General features: G+C 50.3%; 1 protein-coding gene across 6 annotated transcripts in view; it reads left to right on the top strand.

The window, feature by feature from the left end:
- The first annotated feature begins 6,399 nt into the window (after positions 1-6,399).
- Positions 6,400-13,330, top strand: part of MXRA7 (matrix remodeling associated 7) — a 49,414-nt gene continuing 42,483 nt past the window's right edge. For 2 of the 6 annotated variants that reach the window (XM_084647232.1, XM_084647236.1), the window contains exon 1: positions 6,400-7,225. In XM_084647232.1, coding sequence (XP_084503358.1) covers positions 6,725-7,225 — 501 coding nt within the window. In that variant the 5' untranslated portion in view covers positions 6,400-6,724. The remainder of the gene's footprint in view (positions 7,226-13,330) is intronic. The other 4 variants (XM_084647234.1, XM_084647231.1, XM_084647235.1 and 1 more) reach the window with 4 other exon arrangements.

The following is a 13,330-nucleotide window of genomic DNA, read 5'->3' as shown; positions in this document are numbered from 1 at the left end:
TTATCTCACAGTATCCCTGTCTCAGTCATAGCCCTGTGCTGCATGTTTGTATCAGATGAGGCCAGTACACACTTTGGAAGCTTGTGCCACCATGGAAAGCTACTAGGGACATGATGGTGGCCGGGAGAGGGACCCCCATATCTAATATTCATTGTCAGACTGCAATCGGTGGGAGGGAGGGGGACAAATAAGTGAATTGCTGGAAATTTGCTTCCTGCTGCATGGCTCTCTTGTCACAAGCCAGCAGTGGACTTGATCTTGTGAGTAGATGGGGTTGCGTTGAAGCCAATAGAGCTGACACATGCAGTGTAGAGGATCACCAGGAAAGGGTTAAATTCAAAGTGCAGTGCAGTGATTTGCCCCTCTCCACTTCTTGTTAAGTGCTTTGGTTTTTCTTCTGGTGAATTTATGAGTTAGCCTTCCTGGAGGACACTGGACTATTCTAGTTGTCACTGGCAGAGACTAGATGGGACTCACCTATACGTTAAACCTGCCTATATACATGTGTACATGTATTGGAACTTATCACAGGGTTTGTTGTAAGTTTTATTACGGGCCTTTTAGGAAACCAGATTCCTAGGGTCGACAAGTTAGCACGAAGCATGTGTCAGCAGGGAGGGAGAGAAAGCCCTGCGGAATCTAAGAAACATATTTTAAAAATATTCCAGAAATTGTGGAAAGAAAAAGATCTGAAGGGGAAATGAATTTGTGGCCAGGCCGGACAAGAATGTTACTGACTTATGCCTCAGCCTAGGTCCATTCCTTTCAAGTTTGCGCCTCTCCCTGCCGAGAATTGATTTGAAAAACAAACTTTATTACTTTTCCCTCTGTGGAGCTCTTGCAATGCAAGAGATGCACAATTGCTCTCTCTTCCCTTGCCTGCTGGAAAACTGGCTGGAACTAAACAGTGAACCAACAGCAGCCACATTGTTAAACTAATCCAGCCCCCAACACATGTCCTTCGGGAGAGTTAACATCTTGATGGAGATGGAGCCATCGAAATGCTAACATTGTTAAGGCTGCAGTTTGGATTAATGCTGAGCTGCAGAAGTATTTTTGCAAGGGCTGTCCTGCTTTTCATCCCTAGAATTCCCATGATATAGGCGTTCATATATGTCCCCAAATTTAGGCTGTCTGCTGTTGTAGCCTAGAAGGACTGCTATGGCCTTGCTCTATTCTTCCTCAGATTTCTTTGATTCTTTTACTGCAATTGCACCATGGCTCCTCCCTCTAGCACAGAGGATGGGCACATTGATCCTCTGTTTAATTGCTGCTAATGAGCTGCTCAAGGAGCTTACATCAGTTAGAATGTAAAGCTGTAATTATGTGACAGCATTGAAGGCCTGCCTAGCTCTGCCATCTTTCCCCTCTTAGCCTCAATTAGAGGCACACTTGCCAAATAAGGTAAAAATGGCCCCCTCCTTACAGGGTCTTATGTAAAGTGAATGTCATGGACCTCAGAAAGAGGGTTAGAAACAATGATGTTTCACAGTGAATCTCGAATGCAGCATGTGCAGTATCCTCACAACAGTATGCTAGAACGGCGTGTTCCCACACAGCTGCTTAGCAAGGGCCACCTAACCAGCACTAAATACAATGTGGCTGCCATGGTTGGGTTGGGCAAATCCCTGTTGTTAAAAAAAAAAAAAAAGGTGCACAACAGGCCCTTCCATGCAGGGATCTCATAGTGCTTTACAAGGCACCACCCATATCGCACAGCTGCACCTGGTTTGTAGATTTTGGATAAGGGCAAACTGAGGCACGTCTGGCCAGTGTTTTCCATGGACCTTGTGAGTTTGGGGTACCCAACATGAGACTCCTGGGGCCTGATTTTCAGTGAAGCTGGACTCTCATAACTCCAGCTGATGTCAATAGAAGCCATGGGTGCTTAGTAGCTCTGAGAATCAGGGGTGCAGGTTGACTACTCAAAAATGAAGGCACCCAGAGTTGGTGGACATTTGAAGTGGTGGCTTGGGTGTCTTGCCTAAGTTTATACAGTGAGTTGGTGAAGTCAGCACAGAATCTGCTGTGAGCAGAGACCGATGATAGGGTGGTTAAAACAGCAGCCGCACTAGTGCTCCCACCATTGCCAGTGGAGATGCTCTGGCGCAAGAACAGAGTAGGGGAATTTCAAAAGCACCTCTGGGTGGACCCAACCTAGGGCCTTTTCTTTGGCAATAGATGGGGCTAGATTCTTCTCAGTGCTTGTTACAGAAAGCATGATGGGCCCCTCAATTATAAGTCAGTTTGGCCTTCCCTTTGGGGACAGGATCAATCTATTAATTTATTTAAAATTGTGCAGCAAATAACTGTAGTTCAGGACCCTGTGCTAGCAAAACTACTATGTTGGAAGATCATGTTGTTATAACTGTGTGTGACTGGAGCTGCCATCTGTCCTCGTTAGAAAACAAGTGCTAGAACCCTCTCCGCATCAGCCATGCATATTCACTCAGAGTTGGGGGTGGGGACAACTGTCCACTGCCATTGCATACATCATCCCGGACCCAGACTATTTTCAACCTCTGAGGAAAGGAGCGGTTGCTGGTGGGGAGGGGCTGTGGTTGACACCTAGGTCATTACTACAAAGGCCTCCTCTGAAGCTGTCCATCTGCTTCCAGGAGGCCACATCAACCCTCATGCGCCGTTATCTGTAAGGTAGGAAACTAACATGGCCCTGTTGGACTGATGAGATAAATTTACCTCTTGTCAGACCTGTGCATGCTACTATTGCAGGCAGCCTTGTTAACAATAATGGTGTTGAAGCATGGCGTTTGCTAGCAGTTTCCTTGGCTAGCAGGATAGCACTCCCATCCATGCAGGAAAGATTTTCAAGCATGACCCAAAACACCCCAATCTGGCAGTTTTGAGAATATAGAGCCCTTAGTAGGGTTGTTGCTAGCACAGTTTTCATCCCATGTGGGCAGTAATGCAGCTGATGTATTGAGCCAGGATTATACCTGAATAGAGCAGGATCTTGTCTCGCTAGAGCGAGATGAAACTCTCCCAGGTTGCTTTAGCTCTACTGTGAATGGGTGTGTCCCTTCTGTGCCAGAGGCTCCTGAGCGGACAAGTAGATCTAATTCCTCTGCCCACTAACTGAATATATAGAGTTGGGAAACTAGGAGCAGGTCACATTCTTAAGTACCTCAACTGGATTTTCTGTCCCTGGGGAAATGCCCTTTGTTAAATCATCTCCTTTTGGCTTTTCTCTTCCTTTTTTGTTAGTTAAAATCTCCAGCTTTTTTCAGCCCCTCTGATTGGATCCATCTACAGATAGTTGGCAGAGATGGCTCCTCTTAGTCTGATGATCACTATGCTTTTACAAAGCCACTGTCTGCCTTTCTGTGTAGGCTAGCCCTTTTCCATGGATTATTTCATACCCCTGTTGACAGTTGACTGTCTGATGTAGAGCCAACCTTTTCCCAGTAGAGGGCAACATGCTCTTCAAAGATGACTCACAAATACACCAGCTTTCTCAAAAGCTAGCCCTACCCATTGAAAAAGGGCTGTACCCATTAACAAACAGTATTTTACCCCCCTTTTTAATCTTAGTGAGTGGAGTGCTGGGTGATGTATGTCCCCAGAGCATTAAACACCATCACAGTTAGCAATACCTGATCCCCTTGGCGCTGGCAATGGCAACAGAGAGGCCAAAAATTGAATGGACACACACACGGTGGAGGGTAAGACAGGGTTGATTGACCAACTGTATTGCACCCTTGGCAATCCATGCTGCCAAGCCTGGCAAGGGCCCTACTGAGTCTTTTTACATCGTGGGCAGGAGCAGAGCTAGAGCAGAGCAACAATCAACAGGGAAGGGAACCTGAATAGCTAATTTGGCAGATAATGTGAAGATCAGCCATGTTCAGCAAGCTGAGTGTTTCCAGCCTGTGTTCCTGCTATGTGAATTCGTGGCCTCCTGTCCCTTAGTCTGCTGCAGTCAGACAAGAGCCAGGGGCATTAATCCTGCTGCTGGCTTGGAATCCCCCCTCTTCTTGGTCTCCAAAGGCACGGGAAGGTCTCCCCCAATGGCTGTCCTCCTTTGAGATCCAGGAAAGGAGGTCCCTATGAGCCCAGACCTTCAGGGAGGCCAGTGGAGGAAGCAGCTGGCTTACACAAGCTTGGCTTTTCAGGGATCTAGAGCACCTTGAGCTTAAGGGGCAGAATTTATATGAGGAGGAGATGATGGAGCTTGGTAGACTGCCCTGCCTGCCTCTCTGCTCCCCTCTCCCCCAGACTTCCCCAATACATGCTGGACTGGGAGCAGGTCTACCTGGCAGGTGCAAAAAAAGATGCACAATGAGCCAGCATCCACCTGCCCCTCGAGAACAATAGAAAAGAGGGGAGGGCCACCAGCTATCCTCAGCAAATGGGTAAATGTGTATGGTGTATTCAGGGCCCATTGTGGGAGACTGTTATTCGGAGGTGGAGGAAAATTATATTCAGGAGACCAAAGGGCATCTGAAGAGTGGAGGGAGAGCAAGGTCTAGTGATTAGAGCCAGAGGCTGGACTCAGGAGATCTGAGCTCTGTTGCTGCTCTTCCACTGACTCACTGGGTGACATTTTCAAAGACATCCCAGCATTATTGGATGCCAAACTTCCAAGACCTCTGGCTGGTTTTTCAGAGGTGTTGAGTCCCTACAGATCCCACAGACATTAGCTGGAGTTAAGGGTGCACAAAATCTCTGAAAATCAGGTTCCAGGTGTCTACAGTCAGGCACCTGAAAACTGAGGCTCTCACATCAGAGGTTGCTATGGAACAATTTGGCCTGAACTGCTCTGTGCCTCAGTTTCCCCTTCTGTAAAATAGGAACAATGTCCCTGGATCACCTGGGGGTTGTGAAGCTCAGCTCATTTGTAGTGATGTGAGATCCTGGGATGCAAGGTGCTAACTGAGGCATGACCTGTGCCTAGGAATATCAGCCAGAGCCGAAGAGTGGGGAATTTGCCATGCCCTAATAATCATATTCCATTCAGTGCCAAAAAGGGAGCTGAGAGAAGCCAGGCTATCAGCCTGACAAGGCCCACCTGGGGAATAATGAGCCATTATAACAGGAGACAGTTTGAGAAAGAGGTAGCCTTCACCAGCTATAGCACACAAGGACAACCGAGATGACAGAGGATTCTTTCTATGGCATACCACATTCTTTTTCCATTACCTCTATTTAATGAGTCAAAATTTCTGATGCCCATAACATTACCAGTCTCAAGAGTGGAGGGGAGAGTTAACAAAAAATGTGTTTGACCGAGTAGCTGTAAATCATTCATTATTGTTTGGGTTGAGCTGTAGTGGGGCTATGATGATCTCCCGCGAAACCTAAAGCTGCACAGAGAAGAAGATTAAGTGCTGTGGTTGTTTGTTACTAAGAATACAGTTATCCATAGGCTAAAGAGCTCCTGCTTGATAGGATTACCCAGAGCAGCAAGAATCAGCTCCAGTCCATTTCCCCCTTCCTTGGGATTTAATTTGGATTGAGGAGAGGGGGCTATTTTTTAGTCAATCAATAAACTGCCCACTCACCTATGCAACCACGGAAGGTTTGCTGGGGCAGAATTGGGAGCCAGATTCCTGTGTCTGCTCCACTGTGGCAACAGTAATTAGCACTCATAGAACACCTTCTATTTTCAAAGTGCTTTGCATACCTTTACTGAGCCTCCCACAGGCAGGGAATGCTGGATGGCAGACTTCAAGACCTGACAAATCACCCAGTCCAAGCTGTGTCCAATGCAGGATTGATCCTCATGAAGCATTTGGCCCAGTCTAGTTTTTAAATCTGCCATGCAATGTCCCATCACTCCCTTTGGGAGACCCATTCCACAGCCTAAGTATAACTAACCCCATCTGACAGATGGGAGTAATACAGACATCTAATTTTCCTTGCTAGTCCTTTTTATCCATGCAAAGGGCGGCCTGGCCAGTCCACAAGCAAGGGCTTCCTGTCAATTCCAGCATGGAGGGGGGGAGGAAGAGGAGGCACTCTGGAACTCTGGCTTCCTCTTACCTCCAGATCCACCTTTCCCAAGAGCAGCCCTTCCATTACTGAACAAAGGGATAATAAGGTGTAAACTATTCACTACAAGGTCCCCCTATCCTGCAGTCAGATCCAAGTCAGTAGATGCCCAGGCACTGAAATTGATTGGGCTCCAGGGGAGGCTCTGAGTGCCAGGTGCCCTACAGAGGAGGACGAGGGCGCTGCCTCAACACTGCTACAGACACTAGGCTAAACAAGGCTCATTTAAATTAATATCTCGATGAGTCCCCAGAACTTTCTGGAAAGAGCCTTTTGGACCCAGCCCGCTTCTCGCAGAGCTGACCATTTCCATCAGGCTAGCTTGCTCATTCCCAACATCACCCACCCCTTTCCTAGGGGAGTGGAAACCCGGTTCTCAGTGCTCTGGGGGGGCTGGACCCGGGCTGAGAACACGCTGAAGGAGAAAGGGGGAGAGAGAGAGAAAACCTGCTAACTTGGGCTGCCTGCGCGGTGGGAAGGCAGCGGAGGGCAGGGCCCTGGGAAGTGACGCTGCTGCTGGGTATGTTGTGAAACCCTATCCAGCTTTAGCAGAGCCGGGATTTCGCTCACAGCTGCGGGTAGATTGCGCTGCCCCTTGAAATTAACCAGAGCTGGTCAGTTGTTCCCAGGCAGCAGCCGCGCAGGGGAGCCAGACCAAAAAAAAAAACAAGCAACGCCCTTGGGTCCATTGCAAATCGGCTCCTGCCCAGAGATGGATGTGGCCGTGGATCTGTACCTGGCGGTCCCGCTGCTGTTCACGGTCCTGGCTGTGATCCTGGCTTCGGTCTTTGTGAAGCTGAGAGCGGCTGACGGGGACAAAGCTGCCGAGCCAGCCAAGGGGGAAGGGTCCCAGGGCAAGGAGGCAGGGGCCAGCGCGGCAGCCGAGCCGGGGGAGGAAAGGAAGGATGGCGAGGGGGAAGGGAAGGAGGGAGACGCGCTGAAGGAGGAGGGGATCCCGAGTGGGGAGAAGGGCGAGGAAGGAGCGAAGGACGAGGGGAGAAGGATCCTGGTGGAGGAGATTGGGGCTGAAGAGGGGAAGGCGAAGAGAGCCGCGGAGAACGAAGAGCCGCGGCCCGAGGAGGAGGCGGTGGGGGTGGCAGCAAGGACTGCAAAAGCGGACCAGCAGGGTCACCCTCAGGAGATGAACGTCCCCCGCCAGGCTGCTGAGGCGGCGGAGGAAGAAGAAGAAGAGGAGGAGGAGGAGGAGAGCAAGGTAGGAGCGGGGAGCTTGTCTTTCTTGTACGACTTTGGGAAGTTGGGTTGGATCCTGCTGCCTGGCCCTGTGGGGGTAGGTGCTGGAATTGGGGGAGCTGCAGCACCCCCTGGCTTGGTGCCCGTTATACGGGGGGACAGTCGGGTTCCGTGGCTCTCGGCACCTCCCCCCGTACGCGTTGGGCCAGCAGCCCTGCCTGTGGGAATGGCGTGTGTGCAGCTCCCCACCTAGAAGTTGTGTGGCTGTTGCCTGTGTGTGTGTGTGACAGCAGCAGCAAATGCTGGGGTTGGCCCGAAACCTGGTGTCTGTCCTGACCCCCTGGCAGGCCAGGCACACCCATACAGTGCTGTGCGCAGGGCCTGTGCGGATCTCACGCACTTGGCCCAGAAATGCCTCTAGCCAGCCAGTTTTGTTTTTCTTTGTGGCCTCCAGCTCATCCCACCCTGCCCCAAACCTCAGATCTGTTTGATCTCTCTCCTTCCCACCTCTTCTGATCTAATGGGGTATGACAGGCTGGTTGCTTCTGGGAGCGTGGGGGGGCGGGGGGGATGCTGCTTCGTGCTGCTCCACTGAAATATTGATTTCGGATTTTAACTCGCAGCCCTTCCCCCGGACCCCCGTCCCTACTGCTTCATCGGTATGCATCCGATGAAGTGAGCTGTAGCTCACGAAAGCTCATGCTCAAATAAATTGGTTAGTCTCTAAGGTGCCACAAGTACTCCTTTTCTTTTTGCGAATACAGACTAACACGGCTGTTACTCTGAAATCTAAAAAAATAGATTCTGAAAATTGAATGCAAGCCAGATGAATCTTTGCTTGAGCTGACCTGAGGCTGCAAATCTGGCTGGTGAAGCTCCTTCCTCTCTATCACTGGCCTCACTAATCCAGATAAGGAGAAAGGGTTCAGAGGGTTCTCCCCCCCAGTCTCCTTTTTGCACCCTCTATCTAGATGTCTCTGGTACAGGCTGGCTTCTTGCGGCCCTGCATATATGGGGGATGAGCCCTTGTGAGGTGGTCTCCAGTGCCCCTCCTTCCCCATGCCAAGGAAGGAGAGATTTGAACGCCCTGTCCTGCAGTCTCGGCATGAGACGGCTCCCAGAGTCTAGACTCGGTGTCCAGTAGCCCTGAAAAGTGCCCTGGGTATCCGCAGTGTGTGCGGCAGTCACCCAGTGGCGTGCAGCAAAAGTAAATCCTCCCACCGCACCAGATCTTGGCTGTTTAACAAATAAATGAGCAATCCAAGGTGGGTGAAGAGCTCATGCTTCATTGCTATCCCTCCTCCAGCACAGCCAGGACTCCAGGGGGCCAGTCGCCAACGGATGGTAAACTGGGCCTGCTGCTTTTCTCACACTCCTTTAAACATGAATTGCCTGAACCTGCTGAATTGCAGTTACCAAAAGCTTTCCCCTAGGGTTTGCCTGGTGGTTATTTTCAAAGGCACTTTGCATCTGTGGGTCATTGGGTGAGTAGCTTAAAGGTGGCTTTAAAAAAAAAAAAAAAAAGTATGTGTTGGGGGAGGGGGGCGATGTCTATTTAAAAGCCACACTCCAGACAGGATGCTCCAGTGGAGAGAGCACAGGCCTGGGGGCCAGAGATGCGTAGTTATGTTGTTGTTGTTAGTTTTACTTTTAAAATGTCCTGGCCATGGTACAATAGACACAACAGAGCCAGCCCCTGCCCTGGAGAATTTACAATTCTTGGCTCACTATGTGACCTTGGCCAAGTCACTCTGTTCCTTCATTTCCCTACCTGTAAAGTGTGGTTAAGGCTTCGTAATGTGCTAGATGATTTGCCAAGCCCTATTAATTAGTATGGAAAGAAGACTGAAGCAGGCTTGGTGACTTTGGCACACGGATGCAGGCCTATATTTTAACCATGCTCTTCCTGATCTGTAACGTCTCTGTAGTGGGGCCTGGGCAGCATCCATGCTCAACTTTACTTAGCTTCTCACTTCCAGAGGTGCTGAGCTCTCACAACGCCTGAGTTCAGTGGGACTTATGCATGGGCAGCACCTCTGAAAATCGAGCTACTCTAGCTTGGTCATGTTGTTCCTTAGGACCTCTTTATCTCTTGTCCCACTGAGGATTGTCCGTATCATTGGTCTCATAATGGGAGTACTTTGCCTCTGGAATAAAGAGGATGATACCTGGAGACATAAGTTGGGAAGATACTAGCCCTGATGGGAGCTGGCCTGTTCACTAGTCTTGCTGTTGAAAAGCTTATTAGCCAGGTTTCTCTGCGCTCCTCAGCCAGCTGCAGGGTCCGGTATGTGTCCCAGCTTTTCTGGCTAGAAACGGGCAGCATCCTGTTGAAGTTGCTGTCTTTATAGATTTCAGAGTGGTAGCTGTGTTAGTCTGTATCAGCAGAAAGAACGAGGAGTCCTTGTGGAGCCTTAGAGACTAATACATTTGTTGGTCTTTAAGGTGCCACAAGTACTCCTCGTTCTTTCTGACTTTATAGAGGGTTCCCATCCGCATTCTTGGCTTCCCTCCAGGCTTATGGCTGCTGCATGGCTTTTGTTTGAAGGTCTCTTCATCCTCTCTCTCATACATAGTCCCTATTTCAGAGCTTTGCTAACCAAAGCAGCTCGGATCCTTTTAAACTAACCTCTGTTGGGGTTGGATGCTCATGCTCAAACCAGTAACTTGATCAGGGTGACCGTTATCATGCACCTTGGCTTGCACCATCCCCCAGCTTGCTCAGAGTTCACTCCAGAACCTGGCTGGGTTTGGTCAGTGGGTGGAGAAGCTAGTCAGGACGTTTCCAGAGGTACTGATAGGAGCCTGCCGGTTTTACTCACAAGGAGAGTGATTGCAGCTGAAGGCGTCTCTTCATTGCTCAGCGATGAGGCTGGGCAAATGAGATGAGACCCCTGCCCACAGTGAAGGTGTCTCAGCCAGCTTGTCTGATCTCCTTCCCCAGTTGGCTTGTTGTCTCCACAGTTCTGTCTGGGCTCCACAGGCTTGTTGGCAGACTGCAGTTAGTTTCTCTGCCTCTCTCCCCAACCCCATCTTAAAACATGGGTTGTGTCCCCAAATCTTGTTTAACCCCTTCAGTACCTTGCACTGTTGAAGGTTAGGAGTCTGTAGGGTGGCATGGCTGTCTCCTTGTAAAGTATGTCTGGAGCAAAGCATACTTGTGTATGTGTCAGATACAGGAGAGACCATAAAGCACAGGGCATTTGTGGGTGGACTAGGATTGTGGTTCTCCACGTTTTTTCATTAGTGGACCCCTTAAAAAATTTTTGAATGGAGGTGCCGACCCCTTTGGAAATATTAGACATAGTCTGCAGACCCCTAGGGGTCCATGGACCACAAGTTGAGAACCACTGGACTAGGGTCCGGTGATGTATAAACCGGAGATGTCTCCCATAGAAACTGGCCTCTGATGTGCTCTAGAAGGAGAGGCGTGTGTAGATGAGATGTGGAGAGTCTGTTTCGAACAGCAGTTGCTGCAGAGGAGAAGGCTCCTGCGCCACCGTTGTTGAGCTTGTGGGAGAGGATAGAGCAGGCTGATGCTAGATGAGTGCTGGGGTGGGGGAGGAGAGCATGAGAAGGGCCATGAAGCAGGCAGAATGCAATGGAGGGCTGGACCTGAAGCGATTTTAGGCAGCCAGGGAGGTGGCCGATAGGAGTGATTCCACCTTGCTTGCCTGCAGGCAGGCAGCTTGCTGTGCTGCTTGAAGGCTGGTGCACTTAGCTCCCCAAAAGAGCCCATCTTGATGACTAATCAGTTAGAGGAGCACAGCTGGGACACTGACCCTGCCTGGCACTTAACCAGGGCATGGACTCACTGCAGCGCTTCCTTTGACAAAACAGGGTGAGGGAAACTGCTCTGTGCCACCAGGAACCCTGCCCTAGGCCAGCCCTGACTGCCCCCAAGAGCAGAGCCCAGTTCTGTGGCTTGCAAACTCCCAAGGGAAACAAACTTGGGGCAATAGCTTGGTTCCCTGCTGTGCCCCTTTCTCCTCTCCCTGCCCACCCTGCTCCCTGACAAGCACGCTCCTGGGCTACGCCTCCTTCCCTCCATCACCCTCTTTCCCCTCCTAAACCCCCAGGTTCCCAAAGTGAGTTAAAATAGGTCTTCTCTGCCATGCAAGGCATTTTATTTTTCCCCTGAGAAGAATGACTTCATTCAGGTCACGCTCCAAACAGCCTCTCTCTGGTGGACCTAAGCCTGTGGATGGAGAGGGTGGGAGGGGGACATTTTTTGGTGCTGAGTGAGTGAGTGTGGGAGAGAGAGAGAGAGATCTAGCTTGTGCTAGGACTCCTCTGAGTAGGGCGTTTAGTTTTACAACAAGTGCACTAGCTAAACAATTTGATTCAGGACAGTAGAGCGGAGGGAAGATGATGTGCCGTCCCAAAGGGGAGTGGGTGTGCATGTGTAGGGAAGGGGTGGCAGGGACTTAATACCAAACCGCTAATGCCCCATCGCTGTACTTCTTGGCAGCTGCTCACCTAGACGGAGAGGCATCTTTCTCTGGCTACTGTAAAAACGACAGGGTCTCTGTCTTGGGGGAAGGTATTTAGCTCTCCCCACGCCCCCTCTCTCAGAGGAATTTTCAGAACATGCCAAATACCCCAAGGCTGGGGTGTGACTTTGCCAGCGACTGGCCTCATGCTGATTCTCCCATCAGCAGACTGTCTGGAGTGTGAGAGCTCTCCCTGTCCTTGGGCTGATAACCTCCCTCCGCACCCCTGGAGGAGAGGGGCCGAGAGAGCAGTTCTTGGTTGTGTTTGTTGTTACAGAATGTGTTTGGGGCAGCACTAGGCAATCATGTACCCCATAACCTCTGCGTATGCTAGAGGCTTTTAGTAGATGCGAAAGGTGCCCCAGGAATGGGCAGGGGGACGAGAGAGGTAGAATGGAGCTGAGCTAAGCTGGTGCTATCCAGACAGCACCAAGGTTAGACTCGGGGGTATGGAGCTGTCTCTGTCCCTCAGTAGATTCTAGATTCAGGTCCAACATCCTAGCTGCAGCCATCTTCTAGGCAACTTCTGGGGCTGGTACAAATATGTCCTGTTCAATGGGTCTAATCTAATCTGGAAAACTGCAGTCCCCCAAATGACTCCGCACACAAGATTCCCAGACGCAGTCGGCTGGGCTGTCTGTTCCGTAGCAATGGCAGGGGTTTGCTATACGGGCTGAGAGCTTTATAAATGAATCAATACATCAGACTGGGGGGGCGGGGGGTGTTCTGCAGTGCCAGCGTGGGTTTCTTCCCTTCCTCAGCAGATGTACTGCCTCGGAGTGGTCTGATTTCACTGCAGCCATTAACCAATCAACCAGAACATTGAGGGAGAAATGCTTTTCTGAGCAAGCAGCACTGGTGTGTCTTAATCTTTTGTGCTGACTGGCTGGGGTCATGAATTCTGCTGTCTCCGATTATTTTCCCTAGTATATGCTCATGGCAGGCTGACCTTTCCCTTAGCACTGCCAACCAGCAGTGTCTGTGTAACTTTCTCTGCTCCTCTTCCTCCGACAGCTTCCAAGTTGTACGCAGCGGTGGTGTAGCCTTGTTGGCCCCAGGATAATAGAGAGACAAGGTGGGTGTGGCAGTATATCTTTTACTGGAAGAAGCTGGTCCAGTAAAAGAGATTACCTCACCCACTTTCTCTTGCTTCAGAGTCTGTTACTCTTCAGTGTACCGAGATGATGTATGGTCTCTTGGCTAGAGCAGTGGAACTGGGCACCAGGACTCCTGGGTTCTGTGCCTGCCTCTGCTGCTTGTTTGCTTACTGTGTGAACTTGTGGAAGCCCCTTAGGAGTTCTATGCCTCCATTTCCCCTTTTGTGATATGACTGCAATACAGCACCCCCATGGGGTGGGGCCTAAGGCTTAGCTAATGTCTGTAAAGTGCTTTGATATCATATGAAGGGTATGACAAAGATCTTTTCTCCCTCCCCCAAAGGATACCAAGTCTGCCTGGCTTGTATTTCTTTCACTTGTTTTGATCTACATAGTCTAGTAGGATGGAATGTGGTGACCCCTCTTCTACGGGATGAGGGGCGAACACACAGCATGGGCTCTCCTGACCTCTGCTCTTGCTGGCCCTGACGCAGGGTGAGTCGGTGCAGAGGCCAGGTGGCCAGAGAAGCTTGCATC

Source organism: Lepidochelys olivacea (genome assembly GCF_965140295.1).
Source record: "Lepidochelys olivacea isolate rLepOli2 genome assembly, chromosome: 14".
Classification (NCBI taxonomy): Eukaryota; Metazoa; Chordata; order Testudines; family Cheloniidae; genus Lepidochelys; species Lepidochelys olivacea.
Note: the sequence above shows the minus strand (reverse complement) of the source record. Positions and strands in the feature narration are given on the sequence as shown.